The 22,820-nt window shown below is 39.7% G+C and overlaps 1 protein-coding gene across 10 annotated transcripts in view; it reads right to left on the bottom strand.

Annotated features, from left to right (window-relative positions):
• The window catches only part of THRB (thyroid hormone receptor beta), a 168,056-nt gene that overhangs the window by 35,875 nt on the left and 109,361 nt on the right, over positions 1 to 22,820 (bottom strand). For all 10 annotated transcript variants that reach the window (XM_057424848.1, XM_057424856.1, XM_057424855.1 and 7 more), the window contains one exon: positions 8,451 to 8,515. In XM_057424848.1, coding sequence (XP_057280831.1) covers positions 8,451 to 8,457 — 7 coding nt within the window. In that variant the 5' untranslated portion in view covers positions 8,458 to 8,515. The remainder of the gene's footprint in view (positions 1 to 8,450; positions 8,516 to 22,820) is intronic.

The raw sequence follows: 22,820 nt of genomic DNA, 5'->3' as shown, positions 1-22,820 counted from the left end.
CTTTACGGGGGTTTTCTTTAAACATTTAAGTATGTGAGCATCTAAGGACACTGAAGTGGGTTGGCTTCAGAGAGATCAGCTAAGGCAAATGTAATCAGGATTAGGACTGAGGGGTGCACAGTAGGTTGATCAAGCAGCCTAGCTTTGTATGGACCCAGTCCAATAACACTAGACAATTTTTCTTCATGACTTAAGAAAAAACAAGCAAGCTACAATTAAAGGATGTCTCCCCAGCAAAATTAAAACCTGATTTGTGTTTTGTACAAGCATTTTAAAGCACACAAAGTAACTATAAGTAAAAGCATGTAAAGTTTTTATATGTGTTTGTGCTGAGAATGGTAACTGTTCTGTTAATACTGAAACTAACATTTCATTAACGTTGCAGTCAGTTTACAGCATTTTATTTACTTTGCTTCTCCTCTCCTTGTCCTCTTCTCCCTTCTCCTCTCCCTTTCTTCCTTTTTCTTCCAAATAACACCATAGCATTTTATTCTCATTCTTCCTTATGAAAACTGGAAACACTTCACAACAGAGTTTCTCAACTTTTAAACTGGGTTCATGTGATCCTTGAACAAGCAGGATGGAGCACAGCTAATACAGACCAGCCAGGTTCTTCTTCCTAAATATGCAAACCCTTCATCTGTGTAATGTGATAAATAAAACCTTTGAGAACATGTGGTTTGTTTCCTAAATTATAAAATGTAAAAATGACAGGGACTGTAAGAAAAATTGTACAATGAGAGAAAGGGACTCTGCAAGTGGGACTAGTGATGTCTACTGAAACCACTAGGTTGTTCCAGTATTTTACAGGTATACGTTTATGTGTATACTTGTGGAGAAAAACATAGCCAGGAGTATTTAATCCAAGACTGTTGTACTGTTACTTACTTTAACAGTGGTAATATTATAAAATATTTAGATGCTACATTTTAGAATATGTCTTTCATTATAAACTAAATTTCAGTATTTCCAATCTTTTGGACAAAGATTAAATCATCACAAAAGAAGATTTTCCAGATATTATAGTAAACTTTTTAAAGAGTTTTTAAGGTGTAAGAAAAGGTAACATTAAGAAACTTGTAATACACAGTGTAATAGCTTTATCCTTGTTCTTGTCACCAGGTATCTTAATGAGCGCCTCAATGTGAACAAGTGTAATTGCTTTTTAAAAACATGCTGAATTTCTATTAACTATTAAAGTAATACCAGACATATAATTATCTCATCAAGAACCTGGCTTTGACATTATGCTCAAATTTCTAAACATAAGATTAATTGGAGGAAAAGAATATCCAGAAAAACATGACAGCTCATCTGTAAGGCAACCAGAGGTAAGTTCTGAGCACAGAGAAGAAAATGGTTCTGGGTTTTGGTATGTAAAGAGCTATCTGAAAACCTTGCCTTAGAGAAATGAACACGAGTTGCATACCCAACTATGGAATCTTGTGACAGCTACAGATGCCAGGAAAATACTGGAAGAAATGAGTGATGACAGCTCCCAGTAAGATCACCACAGAAGATACTGGGTTACAGAATGGAACTAGATAGGTGATGTTAACCAGACAGTCACACAGATGCTAAATGCAACTGACCCTCTCATACTTCTGTACAACGTGGGAGTTTTTCTGAGAACAAGGTATACCTGAGCACTGCAGCTATGTTCAAACCCCAATGCTTGTCTGGTTTCTATTCTCCAGCAGGAGCCATAAGCAGGTACCCAGACAAGAGTAAGAGCAAAGACAACACATATGAATGAGTTCCTACCAATAATCTCCCAATCCCCAGCTATTTGTCAGCCCGAGGGATTGCCTGAGCCCCTGTAGCCTACCTAAACTGTAGTAATACCCAAAGGATCTCTTTTTGAAGTGCAGCTCGGTCTCCTCCTGTGTACACTTCTTGCATTCACACCACTCCTTGGCAAGGAGTTCCAGTATTAGTCTCTAATATGCAGAACAACCTCCTCCTGTTTGCTTTAAACCAAGATTAATTTGATACTCAACAGAGAGCAATCCACCTCTCCAGGACTCATTTTGCCGTCTACTGCTTTTGTGAATACGGGAACGTTAATGGATTTTTATCTTTTCATATTGTGTTATGTAATTCTTTAAATGCTGAGAATGTGCTCAAATAAAAGTGAGAGGACACTTCCAGATTAAGGATCAAAACACCATAAAATAGATCATTAAAACATGTAAGTTACATTGAAACCACTTGGGAAAACACACAGATTACTTCCACAAATCACTTCAAATCACTACCACCATTTTGTAAAATCCCGATTCTGAGTACTGCTTTTGCTGTGAGCTTTCAAATCACCTCACATGGTCTTCCCTCAGTCACACATTAGACCCTTCCACCCCTCTCCATTGTGGAATGGATGGTATATTTGGCCACCATTTACTAACAGCAAATCCTGGGGATACCTGCACATAATTGAAGCTCTTTGTTTTTTCAAGATGATGAAACAGTTCAAGATATTTCAGTTTTTAGCTTAAGAGCTACCCAGTATCTTGAAATAACACCTCCTGTTCAAGGACTGAAGTTTGAGGAATGGCCAGGTAGAAAAGCAGGTAGTAAAACTAGGAATCTTGACAGATATATTTGTGAAATACAAAAACCAATAAACAAATAAAATTTGCTCAAATAATGGAGTCAAAGGCTTCTTCAGAAAGACACAGAAACTGGGATGTAAGAATTCTTTAAACTGAAGCTTGGTACAGGCCTGAACAGTTTCCAGAGCACATGATCACATACAGAACAAAGAAGATCTGAAAGTCTGGCCTCCCTGTTCTGCAACCTCTAAACATTTCCATAAACATTTATCTTCTTTTATGATAAGTGCTGTAGCAAATCTGATGCTTTTAAAGAACATAATCAGAAATGCATTTAGGGAATATAAAAGATACTTAATTTATACGAAATTAACTAGAAAATGCCAGACTAGATAGCAGCTTTCCTGTTGTTCATTGACAGCTTTGTATTTTGGCACAAAAAAAATACAGTGCTCTCTACATGTAGGACTGTATATGAAGGACAAGTATTGTAAGTTCGTTGCTCTGCAATACAGTCATCAGAAGAACTGAACTGAGCAGTCTGCGGTCAGGCATACGAAGACCATAAAATGTCAGGCTGCAACTCCTGTGGCAAGCACAGCAAAGGAAAATGTTTTATAAGGCTATTGGAGAAGACTTATTAAAACACAGGGACATTTTGTTGTTTTTTTTTTCATTAACTGTTTTAAAAGAGTTTTGCCCCTTTGTGTCTGATACTGACAACACTTACACTCCTCTTGACTGATGGCAGCAGTGAAACAGTGATGCACAGTCTTATAACCATACTCATAATCTCAAACACTACAGTCCACTCCCATCAGAAATAAAATTCAGGCAGATGAGTTAACAAAAAGAAGCACCTCTGGTTAAAATAAAACTCCTACAGGCAGGACACTGATGGATTATTGATAAAAAAAATAGAAAAGAAAAAATCTCAGCACTAACATGCTGAAACATGCTTCAGAAAATGGCTAGCAGATGTTGCAGATGTAAAAAAAAAGTGTTTGTTTTCTCTGCTCCTTGTGAAATCTAACCAGATCTTTTGGCTTGGTTAGTTTCAAATGTGTGTACCCTCGCTGGAAAATGTAGCGGGTATCCATGAACTGTAAATGTCAAACTTAAGCACCTTTAGGAGCACACAGACGTAAAGGTCTTCATGTTTATCCTACAGAAAAATACACTCTTTAGAGCCTTTTCTCCCCATGATGGGAAAGAAAACCCCAATGCATTACTAAAGAATTGCATAAAAAATTAGAAAGTTACAAATATTATACAGACTCCTTGCCTCTTGAAACTTGCGTTATATAGGACTTTCTGAAAGCACTTTTTAAAAACATCAAAGTTTAAAACAAAAAAGTTAAAATTAAACCAGAATATCTGTAAACTAGAACTTACCAAGTGTGATATTTTTAACTGCATATTTAAAAATACGCTTCTAAGTAATAAGAGCCATCATGGAGTGATTCATAGCTTCATGCAAAAACATCCCACAATATAAATCTTGTTAACCTTTTGAAAATCCCCAAAAGCTCATTACAAAGCTGATGAATCCTGGCATAACAAAACCTCATAATAAAGTATTTATTGTCCTTCTAGAAAGTCCTTTACTTAAAAGAAATAATACACTTGAGTTACTCAGATTTTATCATGGTCTGGCAGACAAGAAGTGTCAGACAGTGACATATGTCAAATTAAATTACCCTAGGAAGATCACATTTAGGACAAATAATTTCTCAGCTGATGTTACACAATAAACTATCTTCCATCTCAATTAATATCAAGTTTACAAGGTAACGAGCAATATAGTGAAAAGACTCATGAAGAAAAGGTGGTACCTTTCCTATCCTATCACTTTTACCAGTTCTTGGAAACTACATGCAACACCCTTAGAGACACTGCTTTTCCAATGAGTGACCTGTTACAAGAAATGCTGCATATTAAATCCTACTTACTGAAAATATGCATTTATGACATTTACATTCCCTAATGTAAGCACTTAATTTTATTGTAATTCCTATCTTGATCTAACTTTACAGTCATTACCAAACAGAACAGTGTGAATATTTGAGAGCAGAAGCACAATGTCGGAGTCAATTATGAAACTCCAAGTAAAAGCAGAGTAAAATCCTGGCCTTATTGAAATCACTTGCTGCAGACTTCACTGACACTGCTATGGCATTCTTTAAAGTCAATCTTCATCAGCCATGAAGATGAAACTAATGAGATTTTACTGCTTTCTACAAATACTATTTTCTGGTGTTTAGAACCCATGCTTGAATTCCTTCTTCAGTTCTCACTCCAGTAAATTAAGACAAAAATCTGTCTCAGAACTTGTCCTGCATTTTGGGAGAAAATGTACAGAAGGCAGCCTTCAGTGGTAGATTATTGCCAGTGAATAATGATTATTGCCAGTGAACAGTGATGCTAAAACCAGAAGCTCCACAATAGTATTTAAGCAGCAAGGATTTTTTAATGAACTATGTTACATACTTACTTATTTGAAAGTACTATCTTCTCTATTAGAAAATAATCGTTTCCAACTTTTAATTTTTTTCTATTCTATTGTACAAATATATGGCAGAAAGACTTGTAGTTATTGCTAAGATAGTACTAATTTTTAAAATACTTATAACTTTTTTTCCCCAGGTATTACCCTGTGGTAATTGCTAGTGCCAGCTGTGAAGCTGTTTTTAACTATGGAGGAAGCATCCAATCAGTCATTTTCCACTTGTTTCTGTTTAAAAAAACCAACCAAACAAACATATTTTACTTACATTCCCTAAACACATTTTTGATGTTTTTACTTAAAGCATCAGATCTGCTCCAGCTTTCATCAGGAAAGAAAATGAACTTCTACAAAAAATTAGGTTTCAAAACAGGAAAGTTGAACTTTCAGATTTGCTTTGTTACATTTAGGTATGTAATCACTCAAAACTATTCTGTTTAGCGAGGTACCCAGCTTCAGTTTATGAGAACAGAATGTGTCTGTCAGACTTAGTACTCAACTGCAAGCAGCATTATGCCCAGCTCTCCCTCTCCAGAAGCATCCCTTTATCTCAATGTTTGGTCATCATCTGAGTTATGTGTACATAAAACTGGTTATGTGTACATAAACTGGTGCGTAAAATATGTAACATACATGTGTACATAAAACTGGTTAGGCAACTTCTGACACTCAGAACTAGCAGCTGCAAAAATACACTGACAGAAACTGACAAAAACACTGACAGTGTTTACAAAACCTGCAGGTCCAGCTTTTTATTTGTCAGCTTCTAATGTCAGGAAGTGCCCACTGTTAGGTGTTCGTTAACTCTATTGATGGGTGAACTCTAATTTGAATGCATATGAAGAAAAAAGAAGAGTAGTTTGGACTTCATTAACCCAATATTTGCCTTTATCTTTTTGCATTCAAAAATTGTACCGGATGCATTCATTTAGCTGTTTACTTTTTATTTTATTCACTTTTAACTAATGGCTTCTACACCTCTGACATCCTTCCATGTTACCTGTAACTTTGAAGTAACCCAAAATAGTTTTGGAAAACTTGAACTCTATTAAAAGCCATAAGCACACACAATTACAGAACGTGTGCCATAGAATAATCACACCAGTAGGTGGTTTTAAAGCTGAGATGTCAAAATACTCAAAATATTTTTCCTATGGCAACTGCAAAATGTAGTAAAGCCCAGCTTTACTACCTAAGGCCAAATTCTACAATCTCCTGTCAGAAAAACTCTAGACTGAACCAATAACTGGAGGCTTTTGGGCAGTGCCTACAAGGGGAAAATTTTTACTGCAGCAGAAATGTAACATACGGGCAGAGAAATTATCTATCAAAAAGTCAGAATAATACAGCCTATTATTTTAGGCAACTGGTTTGGTTTTGGATTAGATTCTGCTTTCATATTCCAGTGACTCAGTAACAGAATATAAGCTTTCATTTTCATTTTCATTCGTTAGGAAAGGACTCCTGTCTGGCTGTAGATGGCGGCTTTTAAAGAGCTTGAAAGATTTTTATTTCATCCATGCTTCTTTTCACATTCACACTCATGCAGGGAATTTCAATCCGATAATGAGAAACAGAAAACATAAACTGTTCATAGTGAAAAGTGCTGGACATCTACAGCTGTACCAACAGTCATCCTCTGCAATGAACCTCTTTTTTTCAGCCTGGTGATTATTTTCTTTGCACATATTTATTCTGCCCACTTCTTTTTTTTTTTTTTTTTCCTTTTCATTAAAGAAGAAGGAAGAAAAATGTAGCCCTTCCAATTGGGCTTTTTGTTTCACTCAGCTTAGCTGCCCTGCCAGGGAGAAGTCCAGACAGACAGGTCTGGTTAAATCACTAGTGGGAATTACCCATAAAAGCCCCCTCCATAGGAAGCTACACCCAAACAGATAAGGTCAGGATAAAGTGGATACACTGCATTTCCTCCCCCATCATTTGCCATTACACAGCACAAGCTACTAATTGCTCCCTGAAGCCCTGTAGCTAAAGGTCAAAAAACACAGTTTAACATGAGACAGAAGAAAGCAGAATAGAAAGCTGGAAAGACTGAGTTACATGTCAATGCTCTAAATTTATTCCAAACCAGGTATTTGTTAAATGGAATTATCATGTCTAGAATGCCTGCAGAAGAATGCAAAAACACTCTAGTGGGCACTGGTAATGTGGCCTAAGGATACTAACACCTTCCTGATCCTCATGTGACAGTGATGCTAACACAGAGCCTGACACACCAAGTGAGGGTCAGATATTCCACTTCATTTTGCAAAAAGCCTCAATGCCCTCTGCCTCCACTTTCTATTCATCTGTGCATAACCTTCACTTCAATGGACAGCAAAAGCCCCATAAAACCAGAAGTCAAATGACACATCTTCGCATATTATCAAATAATACATTTTACTATGAAAGAATGCATTTAAATAATGCTGTTTCTCCTCATGAATTTTACTCTCTACCTTATATCTAGGACCAGCTTTGTTGGTAAATGCAGCTGTTATGCCTTGCTGGTCAATACAAAAGGATGGGAGCTTTCTAGGGGAAAAGAAAGGATATTTGATCTGCCCAGTCAGCAAAACTAAACTGTTCCTTGAGCATAACGCCAGAAATTCAGTCTTTTTTGTTATGACCTTCGCTGTGTTTCACATGCTGCATTTTACAAACAGGCTTTTAAAAGATTCCATTTATGTCATTTGGCTCTTGAAATATGCATTGAGAAACAGCATCAGCAGAACATTTTCTTCTCTTATGCAATTTGAGGAATACTAAAAGAAATTTTGGAAGTCTGAAGTTCTACTGGCTTTCTATATGATCTCCATGTAATAATTACATCTTTTTAGACACCCTGTTCTGGGATTAGAATATATGGGTTTTCTGACACAGTTAATTCATGTATAGCCTTCAAGTCCTTTGCATCTGGCAGAGATAAAGCGGTTAAGTGGACTTAAAGTGGTTAACAGTAATTTCAACTCTGGATCTTGTCAATTATTATCTGAAGATTACTTGGTAATCTATGTAAAATGAATTTGACTGTCTCATTTTGAACCTCAGTAAATGTGTCTACTTCACAAAGTAAGTTGGACTAATGTACTCAGCAGAAACTGTCACTCCACTGTCAGTTTCAGCAGAAATGTTGAAGTTGGAATGTGTCTTTAGAACAAAACACAACTTTATTTCTGAAGGAAAACCAAGCAGAATGAGAGTTTCAGCTGAAAAATGCTGGGGAAGATTACTATGTGCCCCACATCTCTATGCTCTGGGTAGACAAAAGACTTCAACTCCCAGTGTCTGTGCATTCAGAACTTGTTAAAGCAGTATTTTGCAGTAAACATTTAATATAATCACTCTGGCAAAGCAAGAAATATTGCATAGATGCTCTTATTAAATATGATTACCTGACATGCTGCTGGGAGTTACGGATATGTAATCATTCTTGTTCTTCTTCCGTCACCAATGTCACCTGCCAAAAAAAGGAAGAAAGTCCCATGTAATACGTCCATAAATGCAAACTGCAGAATACCATTAACATTTACACAGGATGGAACATTTTGGATCTTGAATACCACAGCTGATGTCTGATGGCTTAACACATTAAATTCAATTCACCTTGCTAAACTGCATGAGGCAATGAATGCAAGTCAGGTCCAAAACCTGGTGAACCAGAGGAGCTGTGGGTAACAGGGATTTGGAAGCAAGGTCAAAAAAGCTAGTGGCTACTGATGCAGAATAAAAAATACTTCTGCCCACTTCATGGAATGCTTTTTAAAAAGTTCTTTAGCTCTAATAGGGAACTTGAGGAACTAGTGGTTTTTACTTTACAGCAGATTTAGATTAGATATCAGGAAGAAATTCTTTACCTGAACAGGTTGCCCAAAGCAGTTGTGGCTGCGCCATCCCTGGCAGAGTTCAAAGCCAGGCTGGATGGGGCTTCGAGCAACCTGGTCTAGTGGAAGGTGTCCCTGCCTGTGGTAGCGCGGTTGAAACTAGATGATTTCTAAGGTCCCTTCTAACCCAAACCATTCTGCGATCCTGTGATTCTCTCCTCTCGCAGTGTTTCCCTTTCCTTGTCCTTGAAATACATATCCCCCACCACCAGCAGGCTGAGAGAACATCCCGCACATCTGCTCTGCTTAGCCACAGACTGCACCACCAGAATGAGAACGCAGGTGAACTGCAGCAACCGCATGTTCCGTGTAATTAATGTATCTGGGACGCAGCCTCGCAGTTTCACCTAACCCCATCATCAACACCAACAGCGCTTCACGGACGAGGGCTCAAAGCTCGCCCTGGCGCTCGGGCACCTAAGGCGTTGCAGTAACCCGTCAAACGCTCCACAGCGTGGGGCGGAACCCCCCTCCTCTCGCTCTATGAGCCCCTTTGCGTCCCGCTACCCCAGGGCAGCGCGGCTGCCCGCCCCGTGAGGCTCAGCGCAGGGGGAGCCGCCGCCTGCCCGCTCTAACACAGAGGCAGGCGGGCGCGGGGGTCCCCGCTGCGCCCTTGTCTGATCACAGACACCCGCCCGGCCCCGCTCCGAGTCCCTCCGGTCGCCGCCGCGCAGCGCGGTGCGATGCTGCGGCGCCCCCTGGCGGTAGCACGGGGGCAGTACGCAGAGAGGGGCTGCCGCGGGCACAGTGACGGCACCACACACCGCTCGCTGGACACCACCGCACACCACCGCACACCACTGCGTACTGCTGTAAGGCGCTGCACAGCCCTACACGCCGCTGGACACTGCTGCACACCACTGCACACCACTGCACAGCTCCACACGCCACTGCACAGCACTGTACACTGCCGCCCACCCCTGCACACTGCTGGGCACCGCTGCACACCAGTGGACACTGCTGCACACTATTGTACACTGCTGCACAACCCTGCATGCTGCTGCATGCCACGGCACACACCCCTGCATGCTGCTGTACACACTGCTGCGCATCACTGCACAACCCTGCATGCTGCTGCACCCTGCTGTACGCCGTTTTTTTTACCCTGTGCACCACTATCTACCACTGCACACACCCCTGCACACTGCTGTATACAGCTGCACAACCCTGCACACCACTGCACAACCTTGCACACCACCACATACTGCTGCACGCACCTCTATATACACAGCTGCACAACCGTGCACACTGCTGCACATCGTTGCACACCCCCGTGTGCCAAACCTGCAACTGCCATGCAGCGTTGCTGGGGGGGTTCCTTCCATGCAAATCTCAACCTTCCTAATTTCTATTATCTTCTCTGTAATGTATTCCTTGTCTTTTTTTTTATTTTTAAAATCACTTTATGCCTCATTACATTAGCCAGGCATATCTAGTAAATCTTTAAACTAAATTAATTGCTACTCCAAGGTTCAGAATTGTTTTAATGATTCAAAAATTCCCAAATAAATCACACCCCCCCAAAAAAAAAGAAAAGAAAAAGAAGAGAAACAAGCAAGAGGAACCCCCCCCACCCCATCATGTTTACTGTATTTGCAAAAAAAAGACCGTAAGTTTTACAGCAGGAACTGGTAAAATCTCCTCCAGCATAGTGTTAAAATGTATTTTTAATCTCCTTGTCTTTTCTTCCAGGCAAACCACCCAAGACTACATCTGTGCTGTTCTGACAAAAGACAATATTCTCCTTCAACTCTTAAGTGAAAAGCAAATACTCTGCTTGATATTTGCCATGTACAAACAATGCAAGTAGAGGTGACAACACAAGATCTTTCTTCCACTCCTACCATCCTGTGGAACTTCATAACGCTTCACAGTCTGTCAATCACAGGATTAAAGAGGATACAAATTTAGATCAGGCCTCCAATTAAAATCAGACTCTGATCCATCCCACCATGTCATGGGACCCCATGAACCTCAACAATAAGCCATTTCCCAGAATTTAATAGTGGTTTGGTGACTCAGTGACACACAAGTGCTCTTGAAGTAAACAACGAAGTGTTTCAAATAAAAATCCTGTCCCTCCTGCAAATAATCAGCTACTAATCCCCAAATTATTGTTTTTGCACCAATCTATTAAAAAGAAGGAAAAAAAGAAAGGAGAAATACAGGGTTCTTCACTGAATCTGTATGAAGTGAAAAATTCTAGCTATCCTGGGACTTGTGCCATTTTCCCTGATGAGTCCAGGACTTGGCATGAAGGCAGTTGTCACTTGTGTAAAAAAACTAATTATGAAATGATTGTAGAAAAGATGGTCTTTTGTCTAAGGCATCATACTAATGCATCTGGCTTTGGCACAGTCTTCCTATGCCCCACAGTTTAAAATGGAGAGTGTGCATCAGCATCTTGCTCATCCAGCATCTCCACTAGCTCCATTCAGCAAGTGCCAAAAGGTAAATATTGCACCTGATGGTGATTTTAATAATCTTTCCAAATGTATCAGGAATGTTTTCGAGATGATGCTTTAATCCTGCCCTTTACATGCTGGAAGTAATTTTCTGTTTTTTCTTTCTAAGGAACGTGGCACATGAATGCAAACATTGGGCGCAGAACTATTTATGCATTCTGGCACCCAGAACCTTGCCTGTCTTCTGAAGGCCCAGCACAGTTGCTACTTTACATGAGCAAGAAGAACAAGCAGTGTCTACACTTTATATACCAAGTTACACTTCAAGACATAGATGTGGAAAATAGTGGAGGAAATCAGACTCTTTCTCACAGTCTAAAACTCTCTGTACAACTTTTCTGTAGTCTGTAACTAAAAAGCACACAGAGGGGCACAAATTGGAATGATGTGGATGAGTCACAGGCGAGGCTCCACCACACCAGGCGGAGTCTGTCTGGGAATAATGTCTGGGAGCCTTCACAGACATTGCAGAGCAAGTTTCTTCCTTGCCAAAAGTGACACGATTTTTATGGTTAAACTTTGCTGACATCACAGGCAGCAGGCTTCATTAGATTAGCTTTTGTCTGTGGAGCGCTCATTCGCCCACACAAAGTCTCATGGCCCTGAACCACAAGCCCTGAGCATGCAGCACTAACTTTAGTGGTTGTTATCTAACACCTCACATGACCTCCCTGCCAGAGAGCTCAGGTGGAAGAGCCAGCAGTGTGTTCTTTCTCCATCACTGGAGTTCAACCCTGCTTTTTGTTTTGTTTTGAAAGAAAATAAAAGTAGGAACATGCTGATTCCATTCTGATAGTGAGTTCTATTTCAGATCTACAGCCCTGCACCAGGAAAAGAATATTCCTATTTTGCCCCAAATAAAAGAAGACATTGTGGGGATCTTCATCTCCTCTGGCCTGAAAATGTGGTATTTGGAATTCTCAGGCTTTGGTCTCCAATACAGAACCACTGTCAAGCCATACTGCCAATTACTGCACTTACTTTCTTTTCCCATAATGAAAGACAATTTACCAATTAATATTAATCAATGTGGTTAAGTGTTCTCCCACTCTCATCCAGTGCCTTCTCCTTCACACAAATGCATCAGATTAACCAACGGTTATATAAAAGGATTGCACTGCTCGGGGGATGAGGGTGTTTTCTGCCTTACGGTGTCCTGTTTTGGCTGGGATATAGTAGGTTTTCTCCTAGTAGCTGGTGCAGTGCTGTGTTTTGGATTTAGTGTGAGAATAATGTTGATAACACACTGGTGTTTTATTTGTTGCTTACTCTAAATCAAGGACTTTTCTGTTTCCTGTGTTCTTCCAGTAAGGAGGTGCCCAAGAAGCCATGGGGGCACAGCCAGGACAGCTGAACCAAACTAGCCAAAGGGGTATTCCATACCATAGAACATAATGTTCAGTATATAAACTGGGGGAAGTTGGCTGGGAGCCACCAGCTGGTGCTTGGGAACGGGCTGGGCATCAGTCAGTGGATGGTGAGCAATTGTATTGGCATCACTTGTGTTTCCAGAATTTTATGCCTCTTCCTATCTTTCCTTATTATTATTATTATTACTTCACTTTATGTTAATTACTGAACTGCTCTTATCTCAACCTGTGGGGTTTACCTTCTGATTCTCCCCATCCCATCCAGGGGGGTATGAGTGAGCAAGCAGCTGCATGGTACTTAGTTGCTGGCTGTGCTTAAAACATGACATTGTTGCTTCAAAGTTTAGGTACCAGCTGTCAGTCTCCTGCAGGCCAGGTGCACAGTAAATCCCAGTCCCTGTCTGTATCATGAGCTGCATCTTTTCTGGCTATCCTCAGGCTTCCTTTCCCGCTCCACAAATGGCTGCCCCAGGCAGCACTGGGGACAAGCATTGCTGCTTCCCATCTTTTCTCAAGGTAGCAACAGATAGGAAAAGGGATTCCTCACCTTTCAGAAGCACTTTCGAGCTATTTGGCTCCTCACCCTTCCCTGGACTCCCTCTTGACATCCCCTTTTAAAAGGCAACAGGAGGGCCATGGGGTGACCTGGCTCATCCACACGCGTAACCCTGCCTGCAATACCTGATGTCGGTGGCTTATCCCTGCATCCTTATACAACACTTACACAACACTTGCCGTTGCTGGGAGCTGGGCTGCCTCTTGTGCTGAGAGGAGGGGAGGGCTGCTGGGCATGGAGCCCACCCAGGTCCCAGGGTGTAGGGAGGAGGCAAGGGTCCAGAGCAGGATAACAGAGCACATAGGTCCTGTAACGGAGTGCAGGGGAAAGCTCCAGCACAGTCAGACCGAGCACTTGAGGATGCCAGCCCCTCATGCTCTGCCCTGGCACTTTTGTTTTTCTTGGGGGCTTGGGGGTGATGAATTACAGGATGTATCATCTGAACATTTTGTTCTGCACCCCCTCCGTGAAATTTGTTCTTACTTTCAATTTTGTGTGTAGTGAAAAATAGGAAGTAGAAACTCCACAGCAGGAAAAATGACAAGGTAGCCTATAGGCTGTAGAGATGCCTATGTGAAATTTTAAATTTGTTTCAATATTTAACATTGCAATGTTTAACAGCAAAATAAAATCAGTATTCTAGAGCAGAGTTATACAGACAATTCTGTACTAAAACATATTCAGTGAAAAATGTACTAGGCTATAGCTTACAGTACAAGGTACCTATACAATGAGCAAACAGTGAGTACATTCCCTCCCTTGTAAAACACACTGATCAACTGCATTCTATGAGAAACAAAAATCTATTTAGTTTCTAGCTACGTTTAATAAAAAGCCCCCATCAGAACTGGCTTGTAGGCGCAAGCTCAGAAACGGACTCTGACTCATGCTTTTTATTGCTAGTCTTGTTCAACTCCTGAGAACAAAAAAATCCATGCAATAAAGCGTAAGATCTAAACCACAGAACACTATCTGTATAAACATTTGCAGTCTGTCCTGAAGCAATCAAAAGGCAAGGAGCTACTGAGCTTTCTAATACAAATGTCCAGTAGTTCTGTGTAATTTTAAACTGTCCTCCACACACATACTCAATATGTGCTCCTCAGAATAGGATACTGGTTTTACCTTTCGGGCTTTTTAACTTGCTTCTTAAAGCTCTAAAAATTGCTGAGCGCTAACAGGTGAAGATTATGGATGTCCTGCATCAATCAGAGCATAATATGGTATGTGCTCAGCTCTGTGCAGGTATTAGCAGTTTTTTTTTTACAGCATGAAAGCCAGAAAATTATTATATGCAGACAAAAAGCCAGATAAATTATAATGGCAACCTCACTGCTTTACGGATTTTTGAAAGCTCTTGTGTTTCAACAAGCAGAACTGCAGGATGAACAATGTTAATTTGGACAAAGCCATTCCTTCTATTATCCCACACTGGTGGGGGGACTGGCATGTTGTTTGCAGAGCAGGCTGAATGATAAAGCTGTTTGTTTTGAATGTATCTACAAAGAATAGACACAGCACCACAAAATGAAGTAATGCAACATAAAAGCAAGACAGAAGTTGTTTTTATGATTTTACCAGAACTTAATGTCTTATTGCATTGGGTTAAATGTATCTTTTTATAAGCTAATGGAACATACAGTAATTGATTTTGTCACAGACAAAAATAAAAAGAGTTTTAGTATTTCTGTCCATTTCCCAGTCGCCTGAACACACTAGAAAGGCAGTCTGAAAGGTATTATTGAGAGTACTGTAACATTACCTTTATGCCACCTGGCATCAAGCAGAAAACTGAGCATGTAATGCTTCCCTTGCCCTGTACTTACAGAAATGCGTAACATTATCTCAGAGAGTATCTCAAGTCACTTATGGTGTGGAGCCACTGACTGGCTCTAAGACAAAGGCTCTGTGAAATCTGCTTATTTTCAGCTTAAAACGTGGTCAGCACAGTGGGCTGTAGCTTTTGTTTTACTTCATCCCCTTGCAGAAATGTCAGCTCTCCAGCACTTTGCTTTATCCTACTACATGTGTACACAGGAGGGCATGAGAGGAGCACAGAACTAGAAGCAGCCTTGTTTAGACACTATTTTGATAACCAGCAGCTTTATTCCCTGCAGAGGACTTTCTTAACATGGAGCATTACAATGCAAGCTAGGCAGATTTACCAAAAAGTAGCTGATCCATAACTGTGCATTAAATGATGTTTAAATCATTAGGGATTTAGACCTTAATTCAGAAAGACCTCTACCTACTTGCATAAATATCCAAATAAGCCAGGATCCTGGAGGACCAAAGATGATAGAAAAGCAAAAGGGACAACATAAAATACCTCGTATATGAGTGATTATTCCTGCTTTTTTTTGAAGAGCCTTTGAGACACTTCATGGCTTACGTGTTTGTTCTCCAGCATATGGGAGTTTCATTCAAACAACAGCTTTGACATATAACTTCTTGTTTGTCTGTTTTCTTCTGTCAACTCCAGAAACATTAGCTCTCCCTGAAATTTCATTAGGGGATAGTTTATCTTCAATGCTAATTTCTCTTATTACTCACTGTAAAGTGTGTAATAGATGAAGGCTGTCTTGAATTATCCAGTAAATCTCTACAACTAACATCAGATAATCCCAAAGATACTAGATTTCAAAGACTTTCAATGAAAAGTGGTGATTTTCCATGCTCATGATTAAATGCATTAAGAAAAATAATGTTTTCTAAATGCCAAGAGGGGAGGTACTTGGATGAATCTTGTTAATACGAATGCATTTTGTCAGACCAGCTTACATATGCCATGCCTAAAAAAATCAGTGAAGCAGAAATGAGTACGTTCTAAACTGCAAATGTCACTCTGAATAGGGATAAGTATTACCCTAAAGATTGGTACTGGCATTTGTTTGAGCTATTTTCAGGGATTTAGATATGAACAGCAGAATTAATACAGCCTTAGGCTTTCTGCTTTTCTTAACCAGAGCTTCACAAAGTCACCATTTAACTTAAAAAAATAATTTTTAAATACTGAAAAAAATCTTTATCTATATCGCAATGCCTTGAGTTATAATGTGCAAATACACAGAACCTTGCAGAAATCCTTGGGAAAGAAACAAGATACGCTGTTGCAGCTATGGGTTTATCCTTACGTGTTCTGCATATTGTGTGACTTGATAAGTTTCCAAACCTGAATCTATTTGTCCTAAAAACTGATAGCTGACTTGCAAAACCACTGAATTCTGAAATGTTCAACATAGGATTCCAGACCTGAAATGTATGACTTAAATTCGATTTTAATTGGGGAAAAACTTTGAAGAACCTTATTTTCAACAAAATTAAGGTAACAGACCAGAACAAAAACTTAGTTGTTTCCTGAAATCTGTATCCTTAGCCAGCAAAACCTATGGTAGGCGGACAAAGACTACCAAAAAATCTGCACAGATCCTTTCTACAAGTTGAATTGGTGGTCCTGGAACCTTTGCCTACTACTGTAGTAGCAGGTCAAGGGAAACGGACATCAGACAGACGTTGACAGTGTGATACACACCAAAAGGGGACAGTGCATTTCTGGATGTGTAGGTTCAAGCCTTATGTCAAGCAGTAAGGGAGATAATATCCCTGGAGGCATGACGAAGGCATATCAGAGATACAATAAAATTATGAACAATAGAAAAGGAGGAACAGACAAGTGAAGTTAAATGATTAAGGGGCTAGACTGACATGTATCAGGTGAGTGTTAACTATGGCTCGGCAAAGCGTCAGAGAAGTGAGCACTTAATAGAATCAGAATCATAGAGTCATTAGGGTTGGACAGGACCTTAAGATCATCAAGTTCCAACCCCCCTGCCATGGGCAGGGACACCTTACACTAAATCATATCACCCAAGGCCTCGTCCAACCTGGTCTTGAACACCGCCAGGGATGGAGCATTCACAACCTCCCTGGGCAACCCATTCCAGTGCCTCACCACCCTCACAGGAAAGAATTTCCTTCTTATATCCAATCTAAACTTCCCCTAAAAAGAGAGCACAGGATGATGGAAGAATGTGACTGTTCTGGGAAATTCTTGTTAAATTATGCTAACGGTTACTAGTGGACATGTAACTAGGTTAGATGGCAGCTAAATTTACAAAGGAGAATTCCAGCCTGGTTTTAATCGATATTTTGAAATGGAGAAGCCCATATTGCTATTTTTGAGGTTTACCAAAAAGCTTATTTTTCAAAAGAAAAAAATCAATGACTTCAGTAACAATTAAGCTCAAGTTGGGGAAAACTTTCTGCAAACATCACCTCTGAAGTTTCCAAATACAAACCACATGTTTTATAGATACATAAATATATTTATAGCTATTATAAATAAATAAAGAGTTTCAAGTTACCTGGCAATAAGCTGGTGGTCATAAAATATGACTGTATTAAAATGATCGAAATACCTATTTGCTTATGGTTTTGGGCAGACAGGAGTCATGGAGAGAAAGAGTAATACTTGTGAAAATTAAGTAGAAGCTCTTATTTTGACAGAAAATTACTTGCACGCTCCGTAATGGCTCTGTCTACATGACCAGCATGAAGTTAACAGTATTTCAGATGAGGATTTTCACACTCAGAGGTTTCCCTATTCAAAGTTCTACTTTTTATCCTCACTTTTTGTTTGCTGGAGAACAAATATATTACGGCATATTGCCAACTAAATTATTCACTGATTTACTCTTTAAGGCAGTTAGAGTTTCCTACGAGATGTGCTCTTATCTCTCTTGCCCCTTATACTCTTTTTCCTGACCTCACTGGGGCTTCAGTGCAGGGAGTGGAGAGGATAATTACTTCTTCTCAGAAGAGGTACATATCCTAATGTTAAGTACAAACAGCATAGATGCAAACCTACTTTTGGGTGCAGACTGAAAACAAATCACATAGCCTCAGTATTAACAATGGCCTTTCAGTTTGTCCAGTAAAGCTGTGATTCCTTCTTTTTTTTTTTTTTTTTAACCTCCTAGTTTGCTGCCTCATTTACAGCCAACAATAGTAGAATCAGGCCCAGAAATTAAAAGAAAAAGTTTAATCACTGATGATTTCTCTATCTTTCGCAAGCAAACAACAGAAGTCCACAACCTTTTAACCTTTTCTATCCTATTTGCTAATTACTTCCTTTGTAATTAACCCATTATGCATCTGTCATTGTGTTTTAAATTAAATCACTTTAATTGCTAGTAAGTAGGGTTTATTTAGTTCCTGGTATGGTTGTACAGGGTCACGAGTGGGGAGCTGTTGAACCACTCTGAGTTATAGGTGCTCTCTGCAAAACTGCTGAAGTTGCTGAAGATGAAGAAAAGTTAAGCTGCTTTCCTGAGGTCATTTGATTTTAATGTCTAATAGCGTATTCTAGTGGGTGAAAGTTTACTACAAATATGGGAGCGCATTTTTTATTCCTTGTATATAAATCACATTGGACATTATTTTGTTTCTTGAAATAATTTTTAATAAAGGATTAATTACGTTAATAGTTCTAGAACATGCCTATCACCACAATGCTTTCTTTGCTGTACAGTAGAACTCTGAAATGCAACACAACTTAATATTAACAGCTGAACTTCAAATAGAATAGGAAAGCTCTAACACATGAGATGCAGGGAGTTTTAAGTATGGGGCTAACAGTCAACACACTTTAATATCTTCATATAAAACACTATAAAAACTGAGGATAGACATAAAGGATTTATGTTCTCTGTAGCACAACCCCCTTCTTCCCCTTGGGTGACTTGACTTGCTTCACTGACCCAGCAGAAAACCCACTTTTTTGCTAGGTTAGTTTTTTGCTGGGTTAGTGAGTTGAATGAATTAGCCCTGCGAGGTGGCTGGGGAGCACCACAGCTGGCATAAAGTAAGTGGCAGGAGCCCACAGCTGCAGGAAAGGAAGAGGAGGGGGATGATGTTCACCTTGTCTCATAAAATGGCACCCTAAAGGAACACAGCATGGGTTTATGCTTTTTGTAATAAACTATTTCTGACTCTGTGCACTGAAATAACTTTTTTAACTGTTAAAATAATTTATGATGGCTTCTGAAACACCTTTAAAGATTGCAAGCAGTGGGGAAAAGCAAACTTAATGACGGCACAATTCATTATAACTTTATTTTAGTATTTAGACACTTGTATGCTGAAGGACACTGGAAAGTGCTTGCTGTATGTTCTAGAGAATAGCAATATGAATTGGTAAGACCAAACTTCTCTTTAGTACTAAATAAAGTCAAGAATCTACTACTGATGAGACATGCAAATTTCCAGCAAGAAACCAAGTGCACACTTTTGCTAAGTTACCTAAAGGGAACTGAGTCAAATAAATAAAGACCACACATATGAAAGATAACAGATTTATCAAGCTGAACTTCCCACACAGACTGTGCTCTGAGAACTTAATACTAAAATCCAAGATAAGCTCTAGATGTTAATTACTTTCTTCCCTCTCCTACCAGAAAAATACAGAAGAAATTAGAGGAATTTATGGAGCAGACCTTAATAAGACCTATATAGCCCTTCCAAAACCTTTTCAGCCTATGTCATCTGTGCATTCTAGCTACCAAGACATGGCTCATGTCTGGAAGATTCTGGTGCAGCATTTTGCTGCTGCCAGATTTCTAATGCTGCATTCATCCTGCATCATCCCTTGTGGATCTCAGTAGCTCCACACCTCCACTGGCAATGTGCCTGGGAAGCTCACCTTGACACCTCCCAGTCTTTGAACCCCATCGCTCCATTCACTTTGCTAGCACTTCCACCATGAGCAATGCTTCAGCTGTGGAGGAAGATGTGGGACTACAGAATGACATAAAGGAGGGCAGGAGACATAGTGGTGTCTTCTAAATTTTTAATGAGGAGCTTTTGGATGGCCTTTGGGGACAGCATGGCCTGTCAAAGAGAAGCCATCAAAAGCTCATTAAACAGATAAATCTGTTGCATAGAGAGGTAGGATGCAATAAGAAAGCTTATGGTTGCTTAGAAAAGAGGAAGAGGGGCAAAGATGCAGAAATGGATGTGAATTAAGAATCAGAAAGATATCCCTAATAGCAGTATCCTGAAAATGTTTTAATACTGTACAACCAGTCTTACCATGACCCTACCTTCAGATGATGAGGCTCGGAGCATATGTTCGAGAACCTTAGATCAATAGAGAAAACAAAACCACTGAAAGAAGCAGACAGCTTTGAGTGTGGCTCATGCACAGGTGTGCATAGACAGAGGTCCTTGCTGAAGACAACATACAAGCAGCCCAAGACTCCAGAGAACAGCAGGAAAAGAACAAGCAGGGGAGATTTTATTGCTAAAGCCCTGTTCTGCACCTCACCTGAGGTGTGAGGTGGACATGTGCAGCTCTTCTGCTTTCCCTGATTGCCAGCTGTTGGCTTGGTGCCCTCAGACCTTTCTAGTTTCACTGTTGCCTGCATTCAACCCCTAACAGACATAAAGTACTTGGGATAAAGGCATGTATTTATTAAAGCAGTTACATTAGAGGTCCTGAGAGGGAAGTCAGTATGGAAGCAGCATCCTTCCAGTATCCTAAGCGAAACCCTGGTATTAACAGACACACTTTACCCAGAGACTGCACTGAAAATTACAGGGGGGAATTCTTATCCACTCCCTTTATTAAGTTCATTAAACTCTCAATACTACACTACTTCATAATGGCTGTGTGCCCAAGGTAACACTAGGGTATCAATTAGGGTTTCTTTGCACTCCTGAGTTAAGGGGATGTGCCAGGCTTTTCTTTTAAAACATAATTCTCTCCTCTCTCCCTTCTCCTGCTTTCCAAATTGTCAATTTTCCAATTAATCTTTCCATCCTAGTTTCTAGTTTTGCTTGTGGGAATGTGTATCAGGAAAACTGGATGCTACATTTCATCCCCAAGGATCTCAGATTATACATTCATCACCCCATCCAGTGATGGGAAGGAGCTAATCTATCAGAGCAATTTTAGAATTAATGAAATTCATAAGTATTAATAGATGGATCCAATCTACAGTCAGTGTTACCCAAATTACCTTGTGCTGAAAGAACAAGTTCTGTATAATGAAGAGAAACAAACGAAGCTCACAGAAAAATAATTAAAGATGTGAGTTGCAACAGGAATTGGAGTCAGCACTGCCTCATGTTCTGTGTTGAACATTGATTCTTACAGTAACCCAGCTTCCTCATCCATAAGGTGGAGATGATAATACTCACTTCAGTTCCAACAGTATACCAGTAAGATCTACAGATAAGCCATCAGAACTGCTATTAGCAACATTATCTATGCTTGGCATGCATTTTTTACTTCAAAACAGTTTTATAGATTGCATTTCTGGCCTACGCTCAGTGTTCTGGAGATCACTTTTTTTAGACTTCTGAAAAGTTATTCCCAATTTACTTACTGCATTTGAGCAAATTCTTTGCCATTGATTTTAATTCTGTTTTACAGCTTATTAGTTTTATGGGATTTTGTTCTCTATATGGTGTGGGAACACAGTAGCGTAATGATTCAAATGACACCAGTTTTACCAACCAGCCAGATTTAACAGGCTATTTCTTGTTGTATCCTATAAACACAGTGAGCAGCCAATCTGATATTTAATGATGCAAACCATAAGCAGAGGTAGTGTTTCGTGCCAAGATACAGTATGTGGAGGTTGCAAAAGCTCATAGCAAAATTTCTGTGGAAAAGAAATACAGCATGGAGGTTACTGAGTTGTTGTTCTGTGCCAATCAAAACTGATTGTATTTACAATGAAAAGCAGATAGAGTAATCAGAAAAACCCCAAAGACACTGACAGAATAAGAGAACAAGAGGAAAACCTCATATTGTCCATGGAAAGTATTTGCAACCAACAGTGCTTTTTTTGGTTTTTATGGGAAAACTTTATCAGAACAGGATTCCCAGATTTATTTTCATGTTCTGCCATCCACTAGGTGACTTTGGTTTGAACAATAATGCAGTTTGCTTATAAGGGAAGCACAAAATGTACCAGCTTCTAAAGAGGGCTTACTTTTTGGTATCTGTGAAGTTGCTGAAGAATCTTACATAAGAAGTTATTTATATTGACTTAAGAGTTTTCTTTGAGGTATCCTAACCAAATTACAGCAAAAAAAGATTTGTGAAACAGGATGAGGTATGTTTTCAAAGCAGCTGTTTGTGCTTCTTAATAACATCTTTGTAGATCTCTCAGAAGTGAGACTGGTATACTATCAGGACTTTATGAACTGGCACAGAAACTACAGCTTTATAGTCCAGGTAACAGTGGACTATAAAGGGCTGTCCTTGCTCACATACAGACAATAAAATGAAACAGAAAAAGAAGTCTTAGAAATTCAGAATGAAAAAGTACAGCTGCCAGTAATGACCTGATTCACAGTTCCCGAGTGCTTGAAATTGACAGTACTGGATCATTGGAAATACTTTAGTAACACAGACATCTTTTCTTCTGAACAAACTGACATTGCTACAATCCATCGATTTGCTGGAATTCACAGCCACGCT

This window comes from Pezoporus wallicus, unplaced genomic scaffold (assembly GCF_028554395.1).
Source record: "Pezoporus wallicus isolate ANWC-B61680 ecotype Strahan unplaced genomic scaffold, APGP_CSIRO_Pwel_v1 contig_3181, whole genome shotgun sequence".
NCBI classification, from domain to species: Eukaryota; Metazoa; Chordata; class Aves; order Psittaciformes; family Psittacidae; genus Pezoporus; species Pezoporus wallicus.
Note: the sequence above shows the minus strand (reverse complement) of the source record. Positions and strands in the feature narration are given on the sequence as shown.